The 20,493-nt window shown below is 45.5% G+C and overlaps 2 protein-coding genes across 6 annotated transcripts in view; both read right to left on the bottom strand.

Moving 5' to 3' along the window:
* Positions 1-8,508: 8,508 nt before the first annotated feature.
* Positions 8,509-20,493, bottom strand: part of LOC128412017 (zinc finger protein 420-like) — a 983,187-nt gene continuing 971,202 nt past the window's right edge. For 2 of the 5 annotated variants that reach the window (XM_053384778.1, XM_053384782.1), the window contains one exon: positions 8,509-9,854. In XM_053384778.1, the coding sequence (XP_053240753.1) occupies positions 8,668-9,854 (1,187 nt within the window). In that variant the 3' untranslated portion in view covers positions 8,509-8,667. Of the gene's footprint in view, positions 9,855-11,916; positions 12,112-20,493 lie in introns of those variants that run through there. The other 3 variants (XM_053384784.1, XM_053384787.1, XM_053384783.1) reach the window with 3 other exon arrangements.
* Positions 13,239-18,923, bottom strand: LOC128412149 (zinc finger and SCAN domain-containing protein 31-like). Its single transcript, XM_053385012.1, has 4 exons — positions 18,599-18,923; positions 14,047-14,554; positions 13,773-13,854; positions 13,239-13,477 (listed from the first exon to the last, which is right to left on the bottom strand). Exons 2-4 carry the CDS (start codon positions 14,461-14,463, stop codon positions 13,254-13,256), a joined length of 723 nt encoding a protein of 240 aa, XP_053240987.1. The 5' UTR covers positions 14,464-14,554; positions 18,599-18,923; the 3' UTR covers positions 13,239-13,253.

Below are 20,493 nucleotides of genomic sequence, written 5' to 3'. Positions count from 1 at the left end.
GTCAAAGGACTCTCTGAAATTCTGATGTTAGCCTGTATCTCCTTTTCATGTATGTGAAGGAAATGCCCTCTGGGAATTCCCATTTATATCTAATGTCAGCTCTCCTGAGTGCTATTGTTAAATATCTATATTTGGTTCTTCTAAGTCTCAATTTCAGTGGAATCTCTCTAAAGATATCTACTTTGTGTCCGGCAACCACATGATTTTTTTCCAAAAACTGTTCTGAAGGATTGCGTCCATCACTCTTTTTGTTACTAGTGTTAATAAAACATCAACTAACTGCCTCCGTTCGCAATTTTCAGGCGATCTAATTCTGAAACAGCTCTCTGAAAGCCCATCCAACCAATCTTTACTTTCTCCCATCCATTCTGAAATTGTCTGTGTCACATATGTCTCCAAATTTGGCTCTGAATCAGATTCTGGAAGGCCTCTGTCAGGTAGATGTTAACTTATTACTTCAGCTAAATGTCACAGGATTAAACAAGGTACTACAGTGGTACCTTGCGTTACAAACGCTTCAGGTTACATACGCTTCAGGCTACAGACTCTGCTACACCAGAAATAGTACCTCGGGTTAAGAACTTTGCTTCAGGATGAGAACAGAAATCGTGCTCCGGCGGCCCCATTCGCTAAAGTGGAGCTTCAGGTTAAGAACAGTTTCAGGTTAAGAACAGACCTCCAGAACAAATTAAGTAATTAACCCGAGATACCACTGTACAGGCACAGCTTCTCTTAAACTCCCTCCTCTCATAATCAGTTGTTACACTTCAGGTATCCAGAATAAATGCTAAAAGGCTTAACTCTTGCTGCTTCTCTCTCATTCCCTTCCTTAGTTATGACAGGACAGCCCAGCTTCCTTCATGGCTTCATACTTTGGTCCGTGAGTGAGGGGCCACTTTTCCTCGGTTCCCCTCTCTCTTAGCAGTCCCTCTCCCGAGGTATTTTCCTTTGTATGCCAGACCCAGGGGATCCTCTGAGTCCTATTTACTGACTCAGAAATCTCCTTTTCCTAGAAAATCTCTCCCCTCCCGAATGGAAGGAGACCCCAGAAGAAGAGTCTTCCCACAGCTCCCTCCAGATTAAGTCCCGTCTGAAGACTCTCTCCAGACCCTCAACATGGACTTCCTATCTCAGCTACGACTGTTAATAGAGGATGAGCTGCCTCACTTCATGAAATTAAAACCTCGCTCCTTCAAAGTATTAGAGTTCAAAGACTGTGATAAAAATGAAAGAAGACCAAAGGGAGAACAATATCGTGGTTCTCAAATGATGGATAACATAGGTTACTACAGGAGTAAGAAAATAAAATGATGATTATTATTATTATTTATTATTTATACCCCGCCCATCTGGCTGGGCTTCCCCAGCCACTCTTGGCGGCTTCAAATAAAATATTAAAATACTAATACATCAAACATTAAAAGCTTCCCTAAACAGGGCTGCCTTCAGATGTCTTCTAAAAGTCTGGTAGTTGTTGTTCTCTTTGACATCTGGTGGGAGGGCGTTCCACAGGAAGGGCGCCACTACCGAGAAGGCCCTCTGGCTGGTTCCTTGTAACTTAGCTTCTCGCAGTGAGGTAACCTCCAGAAGGCCCTTGGTGCTGGACCTCAGTGTCTGGGTAGAACTTAAATGGTAGTCCATTGTAGAGCGCATTGCTGTAGTCCAAGCGGGAGATGAGCAGAGCATGCACCAATCTGGCGAGGCAGTCTGCAGGCAGATAGGGACTCATCCTGCGTACCAGGTGGAGCTGGTAAACAGCTGCCCTGGACACAGATTTGACCTGTGCCTCCATGGACAGCTGTGAGTCCAAAATGACTCCCAGGCTGTGCACCTGGTCCTTCAGGGGCACAGTTACCCCATTCTGGACCAGGGAATCCTCCACACCTGCCCGCCTCCTGTCCCCAAAAAACAGTACTTCTGTCTTGTCAGGATTCAACCTCAATCTGTTAGCCGCCATCCATCCTCCAACCGCCTCCAGACACTCACACAGGATCTTCACTGCCTTCACTGGTTTAAAAGAGAGGTAGAGCTGGGTATCATCCGCATATTGATGAACACCCAGCCCAAACCTCCTGATGATCTCTCCCAGCGGCTGCGTGTAAATGTTGAAAAGCATGGGGGAAGAGGATGGAACCCTGAGGCACCCCACAAGTGAGAGCCCAGGAGTCTGAACACTCATCCCCCACCACCACTTTCTAAACACGACCCAGGAAGAAGGAGTGGAACCACTGTATGACAGTGCCCCCAGCTCCCAGCCCCTCAAGACGGTCCAGAAGGAAGTTATGGTCGATGGTATCAAACGCCGCTGAGAGATCCAGCAGAATTAGGAAACAGCTCTCACCTTTGTCCCTAGCCCGCCGGAGATCACCAACCAGTGCGACCAAGGTAGTTTCAGTCCCATGATGAGGCCTGAATCCCGACTGGAAGGGATCCAAATGGTCCGCTTCTTCCAGGCGTGCCTGGAGTTGTTCAGCAACCACTCGCTCAATCACCTTGCCCAAGAATGGAGGATTTGAGACTGGGCGATAATTGGCCATCGTGGCCGCATCTAAAGATGGGTCCGGGAAGGCTCCCTCACGGATGGAAGCATTCACCACCCCACGAAGCCCATCGCCCAGCCCTTCTCGGCTAGCTTTTATAAGCCAGGATGGACAAGGATCAAGGAGACAAGTGGTTGGTTTCACTCATCCAAGCAGCCTGTCCACATCCTCGGGGGTAACAGATTGGAATTGATCCCACACAACTTGACTAGGCAGGACTCTAGCACTCTCCCGCCCTGCTCCCACAGTGGAGTCTACGTCTTCTCGAATCGGAGCGACTTTGTCTGCAGAAAACTTTGCAAAATCATTGCAGGAGATCATGTGGCCTGTACTGGGCCCTAATGGAGCAGGTGGTTCTGCTAAATTGTGAACCACCTGAAAGAGTCTCCTGCTGCTGTTTTCCGCAGATGTAATAGAGGCGATGAAGAAAGTCTTCTTCGCCGTCGCTATCACCACTTGGTAGGCTCAAAATTGAGCTTTAACCCATATCCGGTCAGCTTCAGAATGGGTTATCCGCCACCGGCGCACTAGCCGTCTCAGCGATTGTTTCATCACCCTCAGCTCTGAAGAAAACCATGGGGCTGTCCGGGCTCCATGCAATCGTAGAGGGCGCTTCGGAGCCAAACAGTCAATAGCCCTGGTTAACTCCACATTTCAGCGGGCCACCAGGAATCAGCTGAAAGGCCATCAACATGGGATAAAACATACCTTTTTTTTTGCATATAAATTTTTATTGGTTTTCCATTAATTATACATATATACAGTCTAGATTACATAAGTTACATATAACATAGCTGTTACAAAAATCATATATATAATACACAGTTATTTTGGGCTCCGCCGAGCCTCGGACTTCCCTTTACTTCATTGGTAAGTATCAGATAATTTCTGAAGTTACGTGTTTTGTCTCTACATATTTGCCAAACGCTGTTAGATAGTGTGGCGATGACTCAAATGAGACAGAAGCAATTAAACCTGAAATTTAGGGGGATCCCTGAGGAACCAAATGAAAATATATGATCTAAATTGGTTAGAGAATTGGCAGTTTGGTTAGATATGAAGGAAGACATAGGATACTCAGTTGTAAATATCTTTTGGATAAAAACAAAATTAGCCAAAGTCAGAGGGAAGAAATTGCCAGGAGATGTCCTGGTCATGTTTAACTCCCTGGACATAAGAAATGAAATACTAAAGCTAAACTATAATCAAAAACTATGTATTGAAGGAAAGCCAATTATTATATTTAAAGAGATTCCTTCGAGATTTCTTCGTAAGAGAGATGTTTATAAAAAACTAACTAACCAACTGAAGAAGAACGGGATCCAATATAGATGGGAGTTCCCGGAAGGGATTTCATTCTATTTCAAGGAAAAAAGATTCAAACTATCCAGCCCTCTGGAATTGGACAAATTTGCAAGAAGATATGAGAAGGAACTGGGAAGGTTGGGAGGGCGGGAACAAGAAGGGGAGCAGATGGGGGAAGAGAGGGGCAGAGGTGAAGGAAGTGGAGAGGGAGAAGGGGAGGAAAATCTAGACGAAGGAAAAGAAGAGGAAGAGACAGATAACAAGGAACAGTAGATCTAACTTAGATTCGACCACTTACTGATTGTACATTAAAAATGACTTTAAAAATTATCTCGTGGAATGTGAACGGGCTTAACAATAAAAAGAAAAGGAACCAAATTGCTCATGTATTGCTCAAAAAGAACATTGACATAATCTGTCTACAAGAAACTCATGTAACAAGAAAACACAAAAGAATTTTAAGTAATAAGAAATTAGGGTTGGACTTTGTAGCATCGGACAATGTCAAGAAAAGAGGAGTGGTATTATATATAAAAGAAAAACTTGATCCAAAACTATTATATAAAGACGAAGATGGGAGAACGATAGTAGTACAGATCACCCATCAAGGAGAAAAGATAAATGTGGTGGGGATATATGCACCCAATGACAAAAAGTCAGCATTTTATTCTGAATTAGGTAACAAACTGTTAGAATGGATGGATCAACAATTGATATTGATGGGGGACTTTAATGGAGTGGTTTTCCCAAACTTGGATAGATCAACAAGAAAACAGGAAGTAAGGGAGGGCAAACTACCGAAAGCCTTCTTCGAGCTAGTGGAAAATCTGGGATTAATCGATGCTTGGAGATTTAAAAACTCCACAATAAAACAATTCACTTTCTTTTCAAACCCAAATCAAAGCTGGGGGAGAATAGTTCTTATCTGGATTTCGAAGGAATTGACGCAAAGAGTAACTAAGACAGAAATCCTCCCACAAACCCTATCTGATCACAATCCAGTATACACGGAGGTAAAAGGAAAAGACTTTAGAACATTAAGATGGAAAATGAATGAAAATCTATTTAATGATCAAAAGATAGTAAATAAAGCAAAAGAGAATTGAGGAATACTTTAAGTGGAATTTGAATAAAGAAACATCTTTAGAAATGGTGTGGGATGCTGGGAAGGCCGTCATGAGGGGTTTCTTAATCCAGAAAAATAGCATTTTAAAAAAGAAAAAAGAGAAAAGGAAAGAAGAAATCCTATTACATCTCATGGAGAATGAAAGACAATTAACCATTAAACCAGGAGATGAAATAATAAAACAAAATATAAGGATGCTACAAGCTCAATTTTCTATGATAGTGAACCAGGAGATTGAATGGAGGATTAAAATGATGAAACAAAAGAACTTTGAATCGGCAAATAAGATAGGGAAATACCTGGCGTGGCAACTAAGAGAGAGGAAAAAACAAAACATGATATGTAAGATAAGGGATGGAGAAAGGACAGTGGAGGACCCAAAAGAGATAAAGAAGATATTTCAGAAATACTATAAGGAACTATACAAAAGAGAAAAAGAGACAGATAATGAGATAGAAGATTACTTTAAAAAATACCCATTACAACAGATCACGACTGAAGAAAGAGAATACCTAAACCAGACAATTACAGAGGAAGAAATTAGGAAAGCAATAAAAAAAATGAAATCAGGAAAAGCGCCGGGGCCAGACGGTATCTCAGCTAAATATTATAAAATACTAAGTGATCAACTTTCCCCAGTGCTATGCGAAGTCATGAATAATGTACTAATAGAAGGGAGAATTCCAAACACCTGGAAAGAAGCGTATATTACCTTAATCCCTAAAAAAGACACAGATGGCATAGAGGTAAAAAACTATAGACCTATCTCATTATTAAATAACGACTATAAGCTATTCGCAGATGTATTGGCGGAAAGGTTAAAAAAAGTCTTAAATAAAAGAATCCATAAAGACCAAACGGGTTTCCTTCCGGGGAGACAATTAAAAGACAACGTAAGAAACGTGATAGACATCATTGAATATCTGGATAGTAGAATAGACAAGCAGGCGGCGCTGATTTTCATTGATGCCGAGAAGGCATTTGACAACGTCTCCTGGCGCTTCATGAAGGAAAATTTAAAAACGATGGGAATTGGTGAAGGATTTAGAAAAGGTATTGAGGCTATTTATCAAGAGCAAAAGGCCAAACTTATAATAAACAATAATATATCGGAGGCCTTTGATATTGCCAAAGGGACTAGGCAAGGCTGTCCCTTATGCCCTTTTGTTATTTATAACAGTGTTGGAAGTGTTTAATAAAAGGTTAAGGGAAACACCAGAGGTTAAAGGAATTAAGATAGGAAGTAAGGAATTCAAAATAAAAGCATTTGCAGATGATTTGATACTAACATTGGAAGATCCTAAGAACAGTTTACTAGAAGCTCTACAGAAATTAGAAGAATTTGGAAAAGTGGCAGGTTTCAAGCTCAACAGGAACAAGACTAAAATGATAACAAAAAATATAACCAAGGAAGATATAGTAGAGTTAGAACCAAGGTCGGGAATTACGGTTGCTAAGAAGGTAAAATATCTAGGAGTGTGGATCACGGCTAAAAATATAAATCTATACAAAGATAATTACGAGTTTACTTGGAAGGGTATTAAGAAAGATTTAGAAATCTGGGAGAGATTGAAACTCTCCTTCTTAGGGAGGATATCGGTTATTAAAATGAATGTCCTGCCCAGAATGCTATTTTTGTTTCAAACTATACCAGTAATGAAAGGACTAAAACAGTGTAAAGATTGGCAAAGGATCTTAGCGAGATTTATCTGGCAGGGAAAAAGACCACGAATAAAAATGAAAATACTGGTAGATAAAAAAGAAAGAGGGGGGTTTTCTTTACCAAATTTGAGTTTATATTACGAAGCGGCTTGCTTAACGTGGGTGAGAGATTGGATAAAGCTAGAGAATACTGATATCTTGGATTTAGAGGGCTTCGATAACAGGTATGGGTGGCACTCGTACCTGTGGTATGAAAAGGTGAAAGTTCATAGAGGGTTCCTAAATCATATAATTAGAGGACCATTATTTTAAGTATGGGAAAGAAATAAGAACCTGCTAGAAAAGAAAACCCCATGGTGGATCTCGCCAATAGATGTCTTAACTGTCAAAAAAACCAACATGGAGGGGGGAAAAGCTACCTATGAAGAACTTATCAATAAAACTGATCAGGGCATAAAACTTAAGCCCTATGAGGAGGTAAAGAATGTACTCACGGGGTGGCTGCAATATCATCAAGTGAATGATCTGTTAAAAGATGATAAAAAGAAACTGGGATTTGAAGATAAAAAAATCTAAATTTAATGTGGAAGTCATAGAAGGTAAAAACAAAATATTATCTAGGATGTATGACCTGTTACTAGATTGGTATACAAAAGATGAAGAGGTGAAGGAAGCCATGATAAAATGGGCCATAGATATTGGTTACAACATTGACTTTGTAAAGTGGCAAGAACTGTGGAGTGTAAATATGAAATTCACGGCGTGTATGGCATTAAGGGAGAACCTCTGGAAGATGATTTATAGGTGGTATCTCACACCAGTGAAGCTAGCTAAGATTTATAAACTGAAGATTAAGAAATGCTGGAAATGCGGAGAGGGGGATGGTGAGTTCTATCATATGTGGTGGACATGCAGTAAAGTAAAAGGCTTTTGGGAACTGATTTACAACGAACTTAAAAAAAAAATTAAGTATACTTTTCCCAAAAAGCCTGAAGCTTTCCTGCTAGGAATAGGTGGCAAGGAAATCAAAAAAGAGGATAAAAATCTGTTTCTATATGCCACAACGGCCGCTAGTACTATGTTAGCCCAAAGTTGGAAAATGGAATCAATACCTACAATAAATGACTGGCAGACCAAGATGATAAATTATGCTGAACTAGCTAGAATAACAGGAAGACTAAGAGACCAGGATGACCAGAAGTTTCATGAAAATTGGAACAAATATATAACGTATATAAGAGATAAGTATAGAACTTCGATGACTCTGGCAGGATTAGAACAACTCTAACAGGGATAAAATATACCTACCGCGCTCTGGAAACCATTTTGATCCATTAAGGGGCGGACCATCTGAATCGGTCCCACCTCCCTGAAGAGGGGAAGGTTCGCGGAGAAGTCCAGTTGCACCAGGAAGTGATCTGACCATGCCAATTCTTTAGTTTCGCTTTTACTTAGTGTCAGATCACCAACATCCATAGAGGTGAACACCAGGTCTAAGGCATGTCCGTGACTATGAGTTGGGCCAAACATATTCAGGGAAAGCCCCATGGAGGCCATGCTTTCCACGAAGTCCCAAGCGGCCCCTTGTAAGGTCGTGTCGGCGTGGATGTTAAAATCCCCTAGAACAACCAAACTAGGTGTCTCCAGGAGAACATCCACCATGACCTGGAGCAGCTCGGGCAGGGAATCCTTGGTGCAGTGGGGAGGTTGGTACACCAAAAGGAATCCTGTACTGCCCCTATTGCCCAACTTCCAGAACATGCACTCGGAGAACTGGGTCTTCCCAATAGGACGCCTGCTCCACAGGGTAGGACACAAACCAATGCTTTCAAGTTTTGTTTTGTTTTTTAAAAAGACTGACTAAACATGCGGAAGAACTTTTTGACAGCAAGAGCTGTTAGTGGATTGGACTCCCTTGGGAGTGCTGGAATTTCCATTCTTTGAGGTTTTCAAATGAAGTTGGATGGTCATCTGTCATGGATGCTTCACTTGCTATGCCAGCATCACAAGGGGTGAAATAGATTGCACCAGGGATCACTTCAAGCTCAAAAATTCTACAATTCCGTTATTCTCCCCTGTATGAATTCTTTGATGGGAAGTGAGATTGGACCTCTGACTGAAGCTCTTTCCACATTCCATGCACTGATAGGGTTTCTCCCCTGTATGAATTCTTTGATGTTTAGTGAGATCGGAGCTCATACTGAAACTCTTTCCACATTCCACACACTGATAGGGTTTCTCCCCTGTATGAATTCTTTGATGTTTAGTGAGATCGGCGCTTCTACTGAAGCTCTTTCCACATTCCATGCACCGATAGGGTTTCTCCCCTGTATGAATTCTTTGGTGTTTAGTGAGATCGGAGCTTCTACTGAAGCTCTTTCCACATTCCACACACTGATAGGGTTTCTCCCCTGTATGAATTATCTGATGCGAAGTGAGACTGGAGCTCATACTGAAGCTCTTTCCACATTCCATGCACTGATAGGGTTTCTCCCCTGTATGAATTCTTTGATGGGAAGTGAGAGAGGAGTTCCGACTGAAACTCTTACCACATTCCACACACTGATACGGTTTCTCCCCTGTATGAATTCTTTGATGTTTAATGAGATCGGAGCTCATACTGAAGCTCTTTCCACATTCCACACACTGATAGGGTTTCTCCCCTGTATGAATTCTTTGATGTTTAGTGAGATCAGCGCTTCTACTGAAGCTCTTTCCACATTCCATGCACCGATAGGGTTTCTCCCCTGTATGAATTATTTGATGGGAACTGAGATTGCAGCTCATACTGAAGCTCTTTCCACATTCCATACACTGATAGGGTTTCTCCCCTGTATGAATTCTTTGATGTTTAGTGAGATTGTAGCTCATACTGAAGCTCTTTCCACATTCCACACACTGATAGGGTTTCTCCCCTGTATGAATTATGTGATGGGAAGTGAGATTGTGGCTGTGACTGAAGCTCTTTCCACATTCCAGGCACTGATAGGGTTTCTCCCCTGCATGAATTCTTTGATGGGAAGTGAGAGAGGAGCTCTGACTGAAGCTCTTTCCACATTCAATGCACTGATAGGGTTTCTTTCCAATGAGATTTTGTTGATGGGAACTGGAATGGGAGCTCTGACTGCAGCTCTTTCCACACTCCAAATTTTTACGTGCCTTCTCCACTCTGCAGATTGTGTTGTGGTCTCCTTTGTTCTTGTTTTCCAATTCATCACCATCTGCAATGGAGAGAAAAAGGGATTAGAGTCTCAGGAACAAATGGAGCCCCCAGTTAGGGAATAATGCTCATTAAATTTGTTGTAGAGAAGGCAGTGTTCATTACCTTTGTTATTTGCAATAAACCAATGTATTTATTATTGGATTCTAATCGTTGGTTGAATGTTGCTTTGTTTGAAGTAAGTTACTCATTTTATAAATTTTGTACTTTTTGTAATTTTTTTGTACTTTTTTCATTGGATTGGATTGTTGTTATAATTACCGTATTTTTCGCTCGATAACACGCACCTGACCATAACACGCACATAGTTTTTAGAGGAGGAAAACAAGAAAAAAAAAATTCTGAATGAAACAGTGGATGTATCATTTTTGTGCTTCATGCTGCGGCCACAGACATGTGATTTGACGGTGAGTTTGGGGTAGCCCAATGCAAAGATCCTGAGGATCCATGTGGATCCATGCTTTGTAACCACGTTTTTGTACCATTGCAGCCCCAGGCAACAGTGGGTGCGTGATTTTTTTGGTGCAGGCTGTAGCCATGGACATGCTATGTGATCTGATGGTGAATTTGGGGTGACCCAATGCAAAGATCCTGAGGATCCATGTGGATCCATGCTTTGTAACCACGTTTTTGTACCATTGCAGCCCCAGGCAACAGTGGGTGTGTGATTTTTTTGGTGCAGGCTGTAGCCATGGACATGCTATGTGATCTGATGGTGAATTTGGGGTGACCCAATGCAAAGATCCTGAGGATCCATGTGGATCCGTGCTTTGTAACCATGTTTTTGCACCATTGCAGCCCTGTTTTTGCATCAGATCATTGCTATGTGATCTGATGGTGAATTTGGGGAGACTCAATGCAAAGATCCTGAGGATCCATGTGGATCCGTGATTGGAACCAGGTTTTAAGTAGGGAGGGAAGGAAAAACATAGAAAGGATAAGGAGCACCGAAAGGGGTGTGCAGAGAGGCAGCTGGCTAAGAATGCAGGAGAGGGGTTTTACCGGAGGGAGGAAAGGAAGGCAAAAGTCCCCCCCCCACAAGCCAGCCAGCTCTCTCTCTCTCCCCCCCCCCAACCTGCATGTTGCCTGCGAGTCCCAGACGCACGGAGAGGAATCACTCTGCTTGCCTGGAGGGGAGGGGTTTTCTCTGCTCTTTGTTCCGTTTGAACAAACACAGTAAGGAAACAGAAGCAGGTGGGCAGTAAGACCCTGAGGCAGAGCTTCCTCCTTTCAAGGCTTCCCTTCTCCGGACGATTTGATATTTGCCTGATTTTTGCCTTCACTCGCGCTTGTCAGCTCCAAGGACCACACATTCGCTCAATAACACGCACAGACATTTCCCCTTACTTTTTAGGAGAAAAAATCTGCGTGTAATAGAGGGAAAAATACGGTACTGTTTCATGTTTATACAGTAGCACCTCGGGTTACCTAACCCTCGGATTATATAAACATCAGCTTATGAAAGCCACAAATCCATGTGCAGTGATCCTTGGGTTGCGAAAATCTCGGGATCTGGCCAGATCTCCGGAACGGATCCCATTCGCAACCAGAAATACGACTGTATATGTGTTGGAAGCTTCCCAGATTGGCTGGGGCAACCCAACCAGATGGTCAGGGTATACATAAAAATTATTATTATTACTATTATTATCACTGCTAGTACTACCTGAGATTCAATCAGCCTGGCTCTTCTCTGGGGCAGATGTTGTTTGGCCCAGTCATGGCATCCCCTCCATCTCCAGTGTCAGTCATCTCTTTGGTCAACCCAAGACTGACAGCAGCAAAAACAAAAACAGGAAACCTGACAGAAGCTACTTATCTTTCCGAACAACTCTGAAGCTGACATTTAAGATGCCTGGGCAGTTCAGATCAGCCCAACTGTGGTAGAAGGAGGCAGAACTGGAGGAAGATTGTTCACAGAAAAAACTGTAATCTACTATTTCTTGTGGGGGTGTTAGGTTCCCAGGTGTTGTAGGGGGCGCTGTGAAAATATATGAGGTTTGTCACATAGAGGTATGTTTTGAATTTCCTGGCAGATAGGACGATCCCACACGGAGGCTTACCAAGAGAGGCCACGATCCCCCAATTCTCCTCCATGACGTCCTTATGCAGAGCTCTCTGGTCAGGATCCAGCAACTCCCACTCCTCGTCCATTAAACGAACAGCGACATCTTCAAAGCACACTGGACCCTAAAAGAAAAAGGGAAATTTCCTCCTCTGAGACAGCAGAAATATGATCTGCTACACAATGCTCTGTTATTTCCTTCCTTTTAATTGCCGTGTTATTTCAATAGGATTGCTTTGCTGCACACTTTAATTATGGGTACCTATTTTAACGCTTTAATTGAATTCTTTTATTCTGCATTTTAAGTGTGGGTATTCGTCTTTTTGCAAATAGGTGGTACTCCAGCTTATGTTTACGTTTCTCTGCCTTCGCAAGCATTCCAGTTTCCCCAATAGAAGGATCCACTTTCTCCTCTCCTCATGAGTTGTTCTGGGGTGGTTCCCTTCCAATGCCCTAGAGCGAAATTCAAGGGGTTCAAGGGGGCATGGAGAGGGGGAGGAATGGGGGGCAGGCCCCATTTTGCAGTGGATGGGGCTGGCTAGGTGAATCTTGGACATTATTTGTTATCGTCTGTCCGCTGCTTAGAAGCCTATTTTAGCATTCATTGATGAATACAGAAATACAAGAAGCCTAGTTTGGATGGCCATCTGTCTTGCAGGATCTAGCTGAGATTCCTGCAATGCAGGGGGTTGGACTTGATGACTCTTTTTGTCCCTTCAACTCTAGGATTCAATGAAAACTGCAACTACAGATGAATCCTACTGGCAACATTCAGAAGGCTGGTGTCACAGAGTTATCTGGGCAGGAAATCTGACACATCACAGCTGGAGTTTACTCTTTATCAGCAAGAACACGATGTTCACACACTTGGCTGAGTTTCGGGCTTCATGAGAACAGCAGCTCATTCCCTGAGCCTCTTCCTCCACAAAAGCAGTTGCTGAGAGTGAAGGCCCCCGGCTCCCCACAGCTTTCCAAGTCCCCTCCTCTCTGGGGTTTCTGGCAAGCGATTGAACAGTGTGCCAGTGTACAGCCTGCCTTTGCTCCTCCATGTTAGACCTCTCTTGGCTCTGAGAGACAAGCAGGGAGGGGGGCTTCTGGCAGAAGGAGAGGGAGACCCCGGTGGCTCCTCCTTCTCCTGACTCACCTCTGTCTCTCGACCTTCCTCCTCTCACCTCCTCCCTCTTCCCACTCGCCTCCTTCTTCTTCTGCCTCTGATTCTGCACTGCATTCTGCCACAGAGTCTCCCAGCTCACCAAGCCCTGTTTCCCCTTCAGCTTCTGACACCTCCTCTTCCCAGGCTTCTCCCTCTTCTCCCTCTGACCGCCCATCCTTCCTCTACCTCCACTCCTTCGGCTCTGAGCCGTCTTCCCTTCCTGGTTCCCCGGCTGCTTCCTCCCACCATTCCTCTGTGCCCAACCAGTCCATGACATTGCTCCATCCCTCGGTCTCTGTCCCCACAAGGCAGCTGCCCCTGACCTGATCTGGTTCCACAGCCGCTGCTTCCCTTCTGCTCCCATGAAAAGGCAGATCAGGAGGTCTTGCTGGCATCATTCTTTCACCTGCAAAAGAAAAAAAGGTAAGCAGGATGCCAGGAGTGCCTGCTTCTCTCACAGGGGAAACAGGACATCTCTAACTACAGATGGGCTTTGAGAAAGCCTTACCTGCTGAGTGCAGTTGAAGGTTTGTGCCCATTTCATGTTAGGTGTGCAGAAATACATCTCCCCTCCTCTGAACCCTTGTCCCCAACCCCCACCCCTCAAAAAAAAAAAAAAAAACAAGATGAAAAGAACCCTCGGATGAGTTGGAAAACCAACAGAACAAGACCAAACGGAGAAAAGCCACCTTCCTCCTTACCCAGTGGCCTCTCTCTGGTGTCCAACGGAGGCCTCTCTGCCTCACAGGAATCCAGGTCCATTTCTGCAAAATGATCCCTTTTCTGAAAGAACAATACGAATTCAAAACAGTAAATGAAAGGTGAGAAATATTAGAAAGAGAACACAAAGACAGATACTTTAAGGGTGTTAGATTTCATTCCCCGAAAACGGATGGGCCACCAGCAGACCATTTTTGGATATTCTCCATCCTGTTTGGGGCCCCTTGGGAGTATCCAGAGGAAAGTCTCTCTCACCTGCTTTCTCTCTGCCTGCTCTCTCTCCTCTGCCTGACTCAGGAGGAAACCTTTGGCCAGGGCCACCGCCTGGGAACTGGTCTCCGCTCCACAGTCCCTCACCCAGCTCTGCATCTCTGGTGGAAGGACAGCCAGGAACTGCTCCAAGATCACCAGGTCCACCATCTCAGCTTTTGTGTGCCTTTCTGGCTTCAGCCACTGATGATCAAGGTGGTAGAGTCGGCTGCAAACCTCTCGGGGTCCTTTGGCCTCCTGGAAGCAGAACTGCCTCAACTGCTGGCTCTGCACCTCTGAGGAGTGGGTATCCTCCTCACCCAGGATCTTCTGCACAGAGTTTTCCAAGAATCCCCCACTGCTCCCAGTTTGGATGACATGGCCTCTTCCTGCTTCAGGGCCAGCTGTGTCTCGCTCATCCATCTGTGCTCTCAGGAAGCCTCTGAGAGATGGGAAGGAACCCTTTGGTCTTCTGCCAAGTTCTGTCAGTCTGAATGAGAAGCTCTAGCAAATCCTACAAAGCAAATACATTGTTCTGTTACAAAAGTTGTACAGTATCAGGAGAAGAAAAAGTTTCCCTCATGGATGAGTCTTCTTGGGAACCAGGGTAGGACTGCACCACAGCCCAGACTCTGAGCTATCTTTCTAAAAAGGAGGAGGAGGAGGAGGAAGAGGAGGAGGAGGAGGAGGAGATGGAGGCCTCTAGAAGGGAGATTGTGGAAATGTGGAGGCAAGCGAAGAGATTAATGTGAGGTGAATCAGCCTGGTTGCTCCTTCCTTCCAGTCAATGCATGAAATCAGAACTGATTGACAAGGGAGTCATTGGTTGCTAGTGAAAAATGACTACGTGTGTTGAATCTGAATCTCCTTTCTTGTAGCTTGAAGCCATGGGTTGGAATCCTGCGCCCAGGTGACATGGCTCTCCTAAAGGCCGGCCTCACTATACACTGCCTTTGTTGATCTAAAAGCAGCCTTTGATACAGTCTCCAGAACCAGACTCTGGGACAGACTACAGGGGACCTACATAGAATTAAGAGCTTCTGCTCTTCATTCAGGCACTGCACGCAAACACGGCTCTTAGAGTCAGGTGCAGCCGCCTAGGACACCTAACGGACCCTATTAAAACCTCTAAAGGAGTCAGGCAAGGGTGCCTATTGGCCCCTCTACTATTCAATTTCTATCTAAATAATTTAGTATCTGCACTCCATGACTCAGAACTCCACCCTCCGAAGCTCGCAAATCGGCATATTTCGGTCCTGCTATATGCCAATGATGCAGTAATTCTATCTAGAACCCCCACTGGACTCAAAAGAGCACTAAGAAAGCTCGCAGCATATTGTGAATTTGAATGTCTCAAAATCAACTATCAAAAGACCAAGATACTCGCTTTTGGGGCAAAACCAAAGCTTAAAAGCTGGGAACTCCAAGGCCATAAATTAGAACAAGTCATAGAATCATAGAATCATAGAGTTGGAAGAGACCACAAGGGCCATCGAGTCCAACCCCCTGCCAAGCAGGAAACACCATCAGAGCACTCCTGACATATGGTTGTCAAGCCTTTGCTTAAAGACCTCCAAAGAAGGAGACTCCACCACACTCCTTGGCAGCAAATTCAACTGTCGAACAGCTCTTACTGTCAGGAAGTTCTTCCTAATGTTTAGGTGGAATCTTCTTTCTTGTATTTTGGATCCATTGCTCCGTGTCCGCTTCTCTGGAGCAGCAGAAAACAACCTTTCTCCCTCCTCTATGTGACATCCTTTTATATATTTGAACATGGCTATCATATCACCCCTTAACCTCCTTTTCTCCAGGCTAAATATGCCCAGCTCCCTTAGCCGTTCCTCATAAGGCATCGTTTCCAGGCCTTTGACCATTTTGGTTGCCCTCCTCTGGACACGTTCAAGTTTGTCAGTGTCCTTCTTGAACTGTGGTGCCCAGAACTGGACACAGTACTCCAGGTGAGGTCTGACCAGAGCAGAATACAGTGGCACTATTACTTCCCTTGATCTAGATGCTATACTCCTATTGATGCAGCCCAGAATTGCATTGGCTTTTTTAGCTGCCGCGTCACACTGTTGGCACAAACTATAACTATCTAGGAATGGTGGTACAGGCCTCAGGAGCCAACAAACTACACATAAACTTCATCGGGAGTTCAGCGGAAAAACCCGCAAATTGTATCCTTAAATTTTTCAGAGCACAAGGGGGCTTCTTCGTTCCCGCAGCTCTAAAACTATACAAGGCCAAAACTTTGGCACAACTCCTTTATGGTTCCTTTTTGCCCCCGCCTTCCTCGGCTTCCTCCCCCCTTGAGAGAGTTCAATCTGGACTTCTTAGAGCTCTCCTCCAAGTGCCCAGACGTGTCTCAAACTCATGGGTTAGATTAGAAACTGGGGTGATGAGAGTGGAGGCCCGCATCTGCCTAACATCAATCTACAAATGGCTGACATTGAATCTGCTCCCCCGAGGGATAGCCCCATTGATCCTCTGTGACCAATTCCAGTCAGGCTGGCAGACTGCAGTTCTGAACACCCTCCAGAAACTGGGTTTTGCCCCTCAAGCCCTTCTAAGTCTGGGCTTGGGCCAGGCAAAAGCCACGGTCAGGCAAAGAATATTAGATACCGAGAGACAACAGGACTGCGCAAGGTGCCCCGACCATAAAATTGGAGAAATCGAGAAATATATAGCCGCACCGGCAGCATATCTCTTCTTTCTCGCATCTAGAAATACAAGAAGGGCCTTTACACTCGCCAGAAGCTCGGCTCTTCCCTCGCTGGTCCTGGATGGAGCCTTTAGAAAAGTCCCGTGTGCTCAGAGACTTTTCACCTGTCCATTGGGAGAGATAGGAAGCCAAAACACTTGTTCTTTAGACGTCCCTTTTACGAAGAGACACGTAGTAAGACCATTGATCCCCTGCTGGTGAGGCTCGCCGACCTCCCGCAAAAGCAAAAAAAAGCAAAAATTTTGCTGTTAGGCAAAGACCAAAAGAAGACCTGGATGGTCGCCAGATTCTGTGTACAGATCTGTAGGTGCAGACCATCTCCCAACTCAAAATAGTCCGCCATGAAAACCCCCAAACTTGGTTTCATGGGTGACTCTGAGTCAACTCCCTGGTGTAGTTTATTGGTGTACATTGTTTTTAAATTTATTGTTGTACATAAATTGCCTGTTTTACTTCTGTGACTGTACCCCCAAGTGTGTTTTATAAGCTGGTCTCTGACCGTAATAAATGATCTAATCTGACATGGCTCTCCTATCTCCTCTCTGTCTCCTCTTCTCCAACTCAACATACCCAGGTCCTCATAAAGCTTGGCTTGATCTGCTTGGCTGGCCTCCTCTGCCAATAAGGGGGTGGTAGAAGCAGAAAGAAAGAAGGGAAACAAAGGAAGAGGTTTGGGAGCAACCATTCATACACGTTTCCTCTGTTGTGCAATGACGCTGACCCCTGTCACACACAGCAGAAGTCCTACAGGAGAAAAAGGAGGAGGAGGAGGAAGAGGAGGAGGAGGAAGAAGAAAGAGGAGGAGGAAGAGGAGGAGGAGGAAGAGGAGGAAGAAGAAGAGGAGGAGGAGGAAGAAGAAGAAGCAGCCTCTAGGTTCCTCTAGCTCTAGCCTCTAGCCCCCCTAGAAGGAAGATTGCAATGCAAAATGTGGAGGCAACTGAAGGGATTTCTGGGAGATGAATCAGCCTTGTTGCTCCTGCCTTCCAGTCAATGCCTGAAGTCAGACCTGATTGACAAGGGAGTCATTGGTTCCTAGTGAAAAATGACTAGGAGTGTTGAGTCCGAATCTCCTTTCTTGTAGCTTGAAGCCATTGGTTGGAATCCTACCCCCAGGTGACATGGCTCTCCTATCTCCTCTCTGTCTCCTCTTCTCCAACTCAACATACCCAGCTCCTCATAAAGCTTGGCTTGATCTGCTTGGCTGGCCTCCTCTGCCAATAAGGAGAAAGGAAGAAGGGAAACAGACAAAGAGGTTTGGGAGCAACCATTCATACACGTTTCCTCTGTTGTGCAATGACGCTGACCCGTGTCACTCACGACAGAAGTCCTACTGATAGCCTTATTCAAAGAAGCTAGATTTCTATCTGCTAGATTTCCCAGGGGGCTCTGAATAATTTTCTTCTGGAAGGGGGGGCAGTAACCTCTTCCCCTCCCCCCCCCACAAAACATCTAAAGGAAGGAGACAGTTCCTGCGACCTCGCCCCTCCCTGGCAGGACCCCCTGCTCCCGGGGTCTGCCCTCCCCCCATGAGCCACCCTCCCCTCCTGCAGCCCTGGGACCCCCACCTTCTCCCCACTGCACCCTCTGGGGGGGGGAGGAGACTCACCAGATCCCAGGAGAGGATTTCCCTTCCCAAAGGAGGAAGCAGCGTCTTTATAGAAATGCAGAATACACAGTACTGTAGTTGCAAACCTCGCGCAACCTCGCCCCTCCCTGGCAGGACCCCCTGCTCCCGGGGTCTGCCCTCCCCACATGGGCCACCCTCCCCTGCTGCAGCCCTGGGACCCCCACCTTCTCCCCACTGCACCCTCCTGGGGGGGGGGAGAGGAGACTCACCAGATTCCCGTGGAAGAGAACAATGCAGCATTTGCAGCAGAGGAAAGCAACCCCCCCCCCCGCTTGCAGGAAGGGGAGGGAGGGGCTTTTCCTCTGGAGGACCTGGCCCCCCTTTACTTCCTGTCCTCTCTAGGAATGCAGCTCAGTTCCCTTTAACCCTTGCAAAGCCGAGTCCACCCTGCTCAGTCCTCTCTGCCTTTTCTCTCCTGCATTGCAGAATCCCAGAGATGCTCATTTTGAGGGGACGCTCTTGGTTGGTCTGTGATCCGCTCCCTCCCTTGGCCAGAAACTGGAGGAAGAGGTTGCAGGCAAAAGGGGTTTGCAGGAAGCAAGGAAGCTCATCCTACAATGGGAGGGAGCCCTAAGGGCCATCTATTCCAGCCCCCCTGCAAGGCAGGAATCTCAGCCAAAGCATCCACCCTCTGCTTAAAAACCTCCAAGGAAGGAGAGTCCGCCATCTCCCAAGGGATTCTGCTGCTCTTCCCGTCAGAAGAAACGGCTTTCTGGTCCTCTGGGTCCCTTATTCTGGGTGCTCCCCTCTAGGGCAGGAGAAAACAAGCTGGCTCCCTCTTCCATGGGTCAGCCCTCCAGATATTGAGAGGTGGCTCTCAGGTCTCCATCCAGCCAGGTCTCAGCTGAGGGAGGAACAGGAAGACACGCTGTTCCTGCCTCTCCTGGGACTATACATTGCTGAGCTGCAAAATGCAGGAAAGTGCACATTTTGAAGGCTTTGGGCACGTTTTGTTAATGGAGAAATCTGAGGGTTCCCTTGCACAAAAAACAAGGACACCAGCCAGGAATATCAGAGCAAAACAGCAGCCAGTAGGCTTGGTCTTTCTTGAAGATTGTGGCGACAGGACTCCCACCTGCCACAAGGTGGAACAAGATGGATGCCCAGAACAAGAGAGCCCCCATTTATCAGCTGCTAATCCCCATGTTACACCCCCCCAAACTACATCACTCATACATCATGAAAGGGGAGGTCTGGTGGCAGTAATCTGAGCATCCTGGACCCTGCCCCATGGTTCTCCTTGCCTTCCATCAAACACCCATGGAATGTAACCTGACGCTTTTGCCTCCGTTTGAGTTTCTTATTTCTGGAATGGCTACCTGTCTGGCACTCAGGTATCAGGATGCCAGGGATTATCCCTCAGGCAGAGGGGCTGCTGAGCTCACATTATATGAATTTCTGAAGTTTTCCCAGTGAGCCAGTACATAGATACATTTATCAGTGAATTCTTACATTTAGTATCATGCAGCAAAGGCCCTTTGACCAGATAGGAAGAAACTGTGATGAAGTGTTTGGTGGGGACAAATTACAAAAGTCACAAAAGTGATTTTGCCTGCAGGTGAATCCTGGAATTAGCCAATCACATGGGGCCCATTGTGTAAATAATGTATATAAAGCAGACATTCCGGGGGAACTTCCATTCCTCCTCACTACTATGCGCTGAATAAAGAGCATGAAATCCACACTCAACTCACCATATATTTCAATCGGAGAGCCTTCAAGGTGCCACACAGGACTGTTAACAAGCCCCCCCCCCAAAAAAACACCCCTGTGATCATCTTCTAGCTTGGTTTATTTCCCCTTCCCGTTCCCTGATTCTCACAGAGAGAAGAAGGGGAGAGAAGTGACAACAGGAGCCACCTCCTGGCCAAGACATTCCCATGGGAGAGAGTTGCTGGAGGCAGGGGTGGGACCTGTTGGTCGTGAATATCTGGATTGGCTAAGCAGATGAAATGGACAGAAGCATCTCAGCCAGTTGGCAAGGCAGCCATATTGACTATGGCAGGCATAGGCAAACTCGGCCCTCCAGATGTTTTGGGACTACAATTCCCATCATCCCTGACCACTGGGTCTGTTAGCTAGGGATGATGAGAGTGGTAGTCCC

This window comes from Podarcis raffonei, chromosome 4 (assembly GCF_027172205.1).
Source record: "Podarcis raffonei isolate rPodRaf1 chromosome 4, rPodRaf1.pri, whole genome shotgun sequence".
NCBI lineage: Eukaryota > Metazoa > Chordata > Lepidosauria > Squamata > Lacertidae > Podarcis > Podarcis raffonei.
Note: the sequence above shows the minus strand (reverse complement) of the source record. Positions and strands in the feature narration are given on the sequence as shown.

Coding starts and splice junctions, on each gene's coding strand:
- LOC128412149 (XM_053385012.1), bottom strand. CDS start 14,463: ATGGATGAGCGAGACACAGCTGGCCCTGAAGCAGGAAGAGGCCATGTC. Junction 13,855..14,046: donor AGCAGGCAGAGAGAAAGCAG/GTGAGAGAGACT, acceptor TTGTTCTTTCAG/AAAAGGGATCATTTTGCAGA. Junction 13,478..13,772: donor CACCAGAGAGAGGCCACTGG/GTAAGGAGGAAG, acceptor TTTCTTTTGCAG/GTGAAAGAATGATGCCAGCA.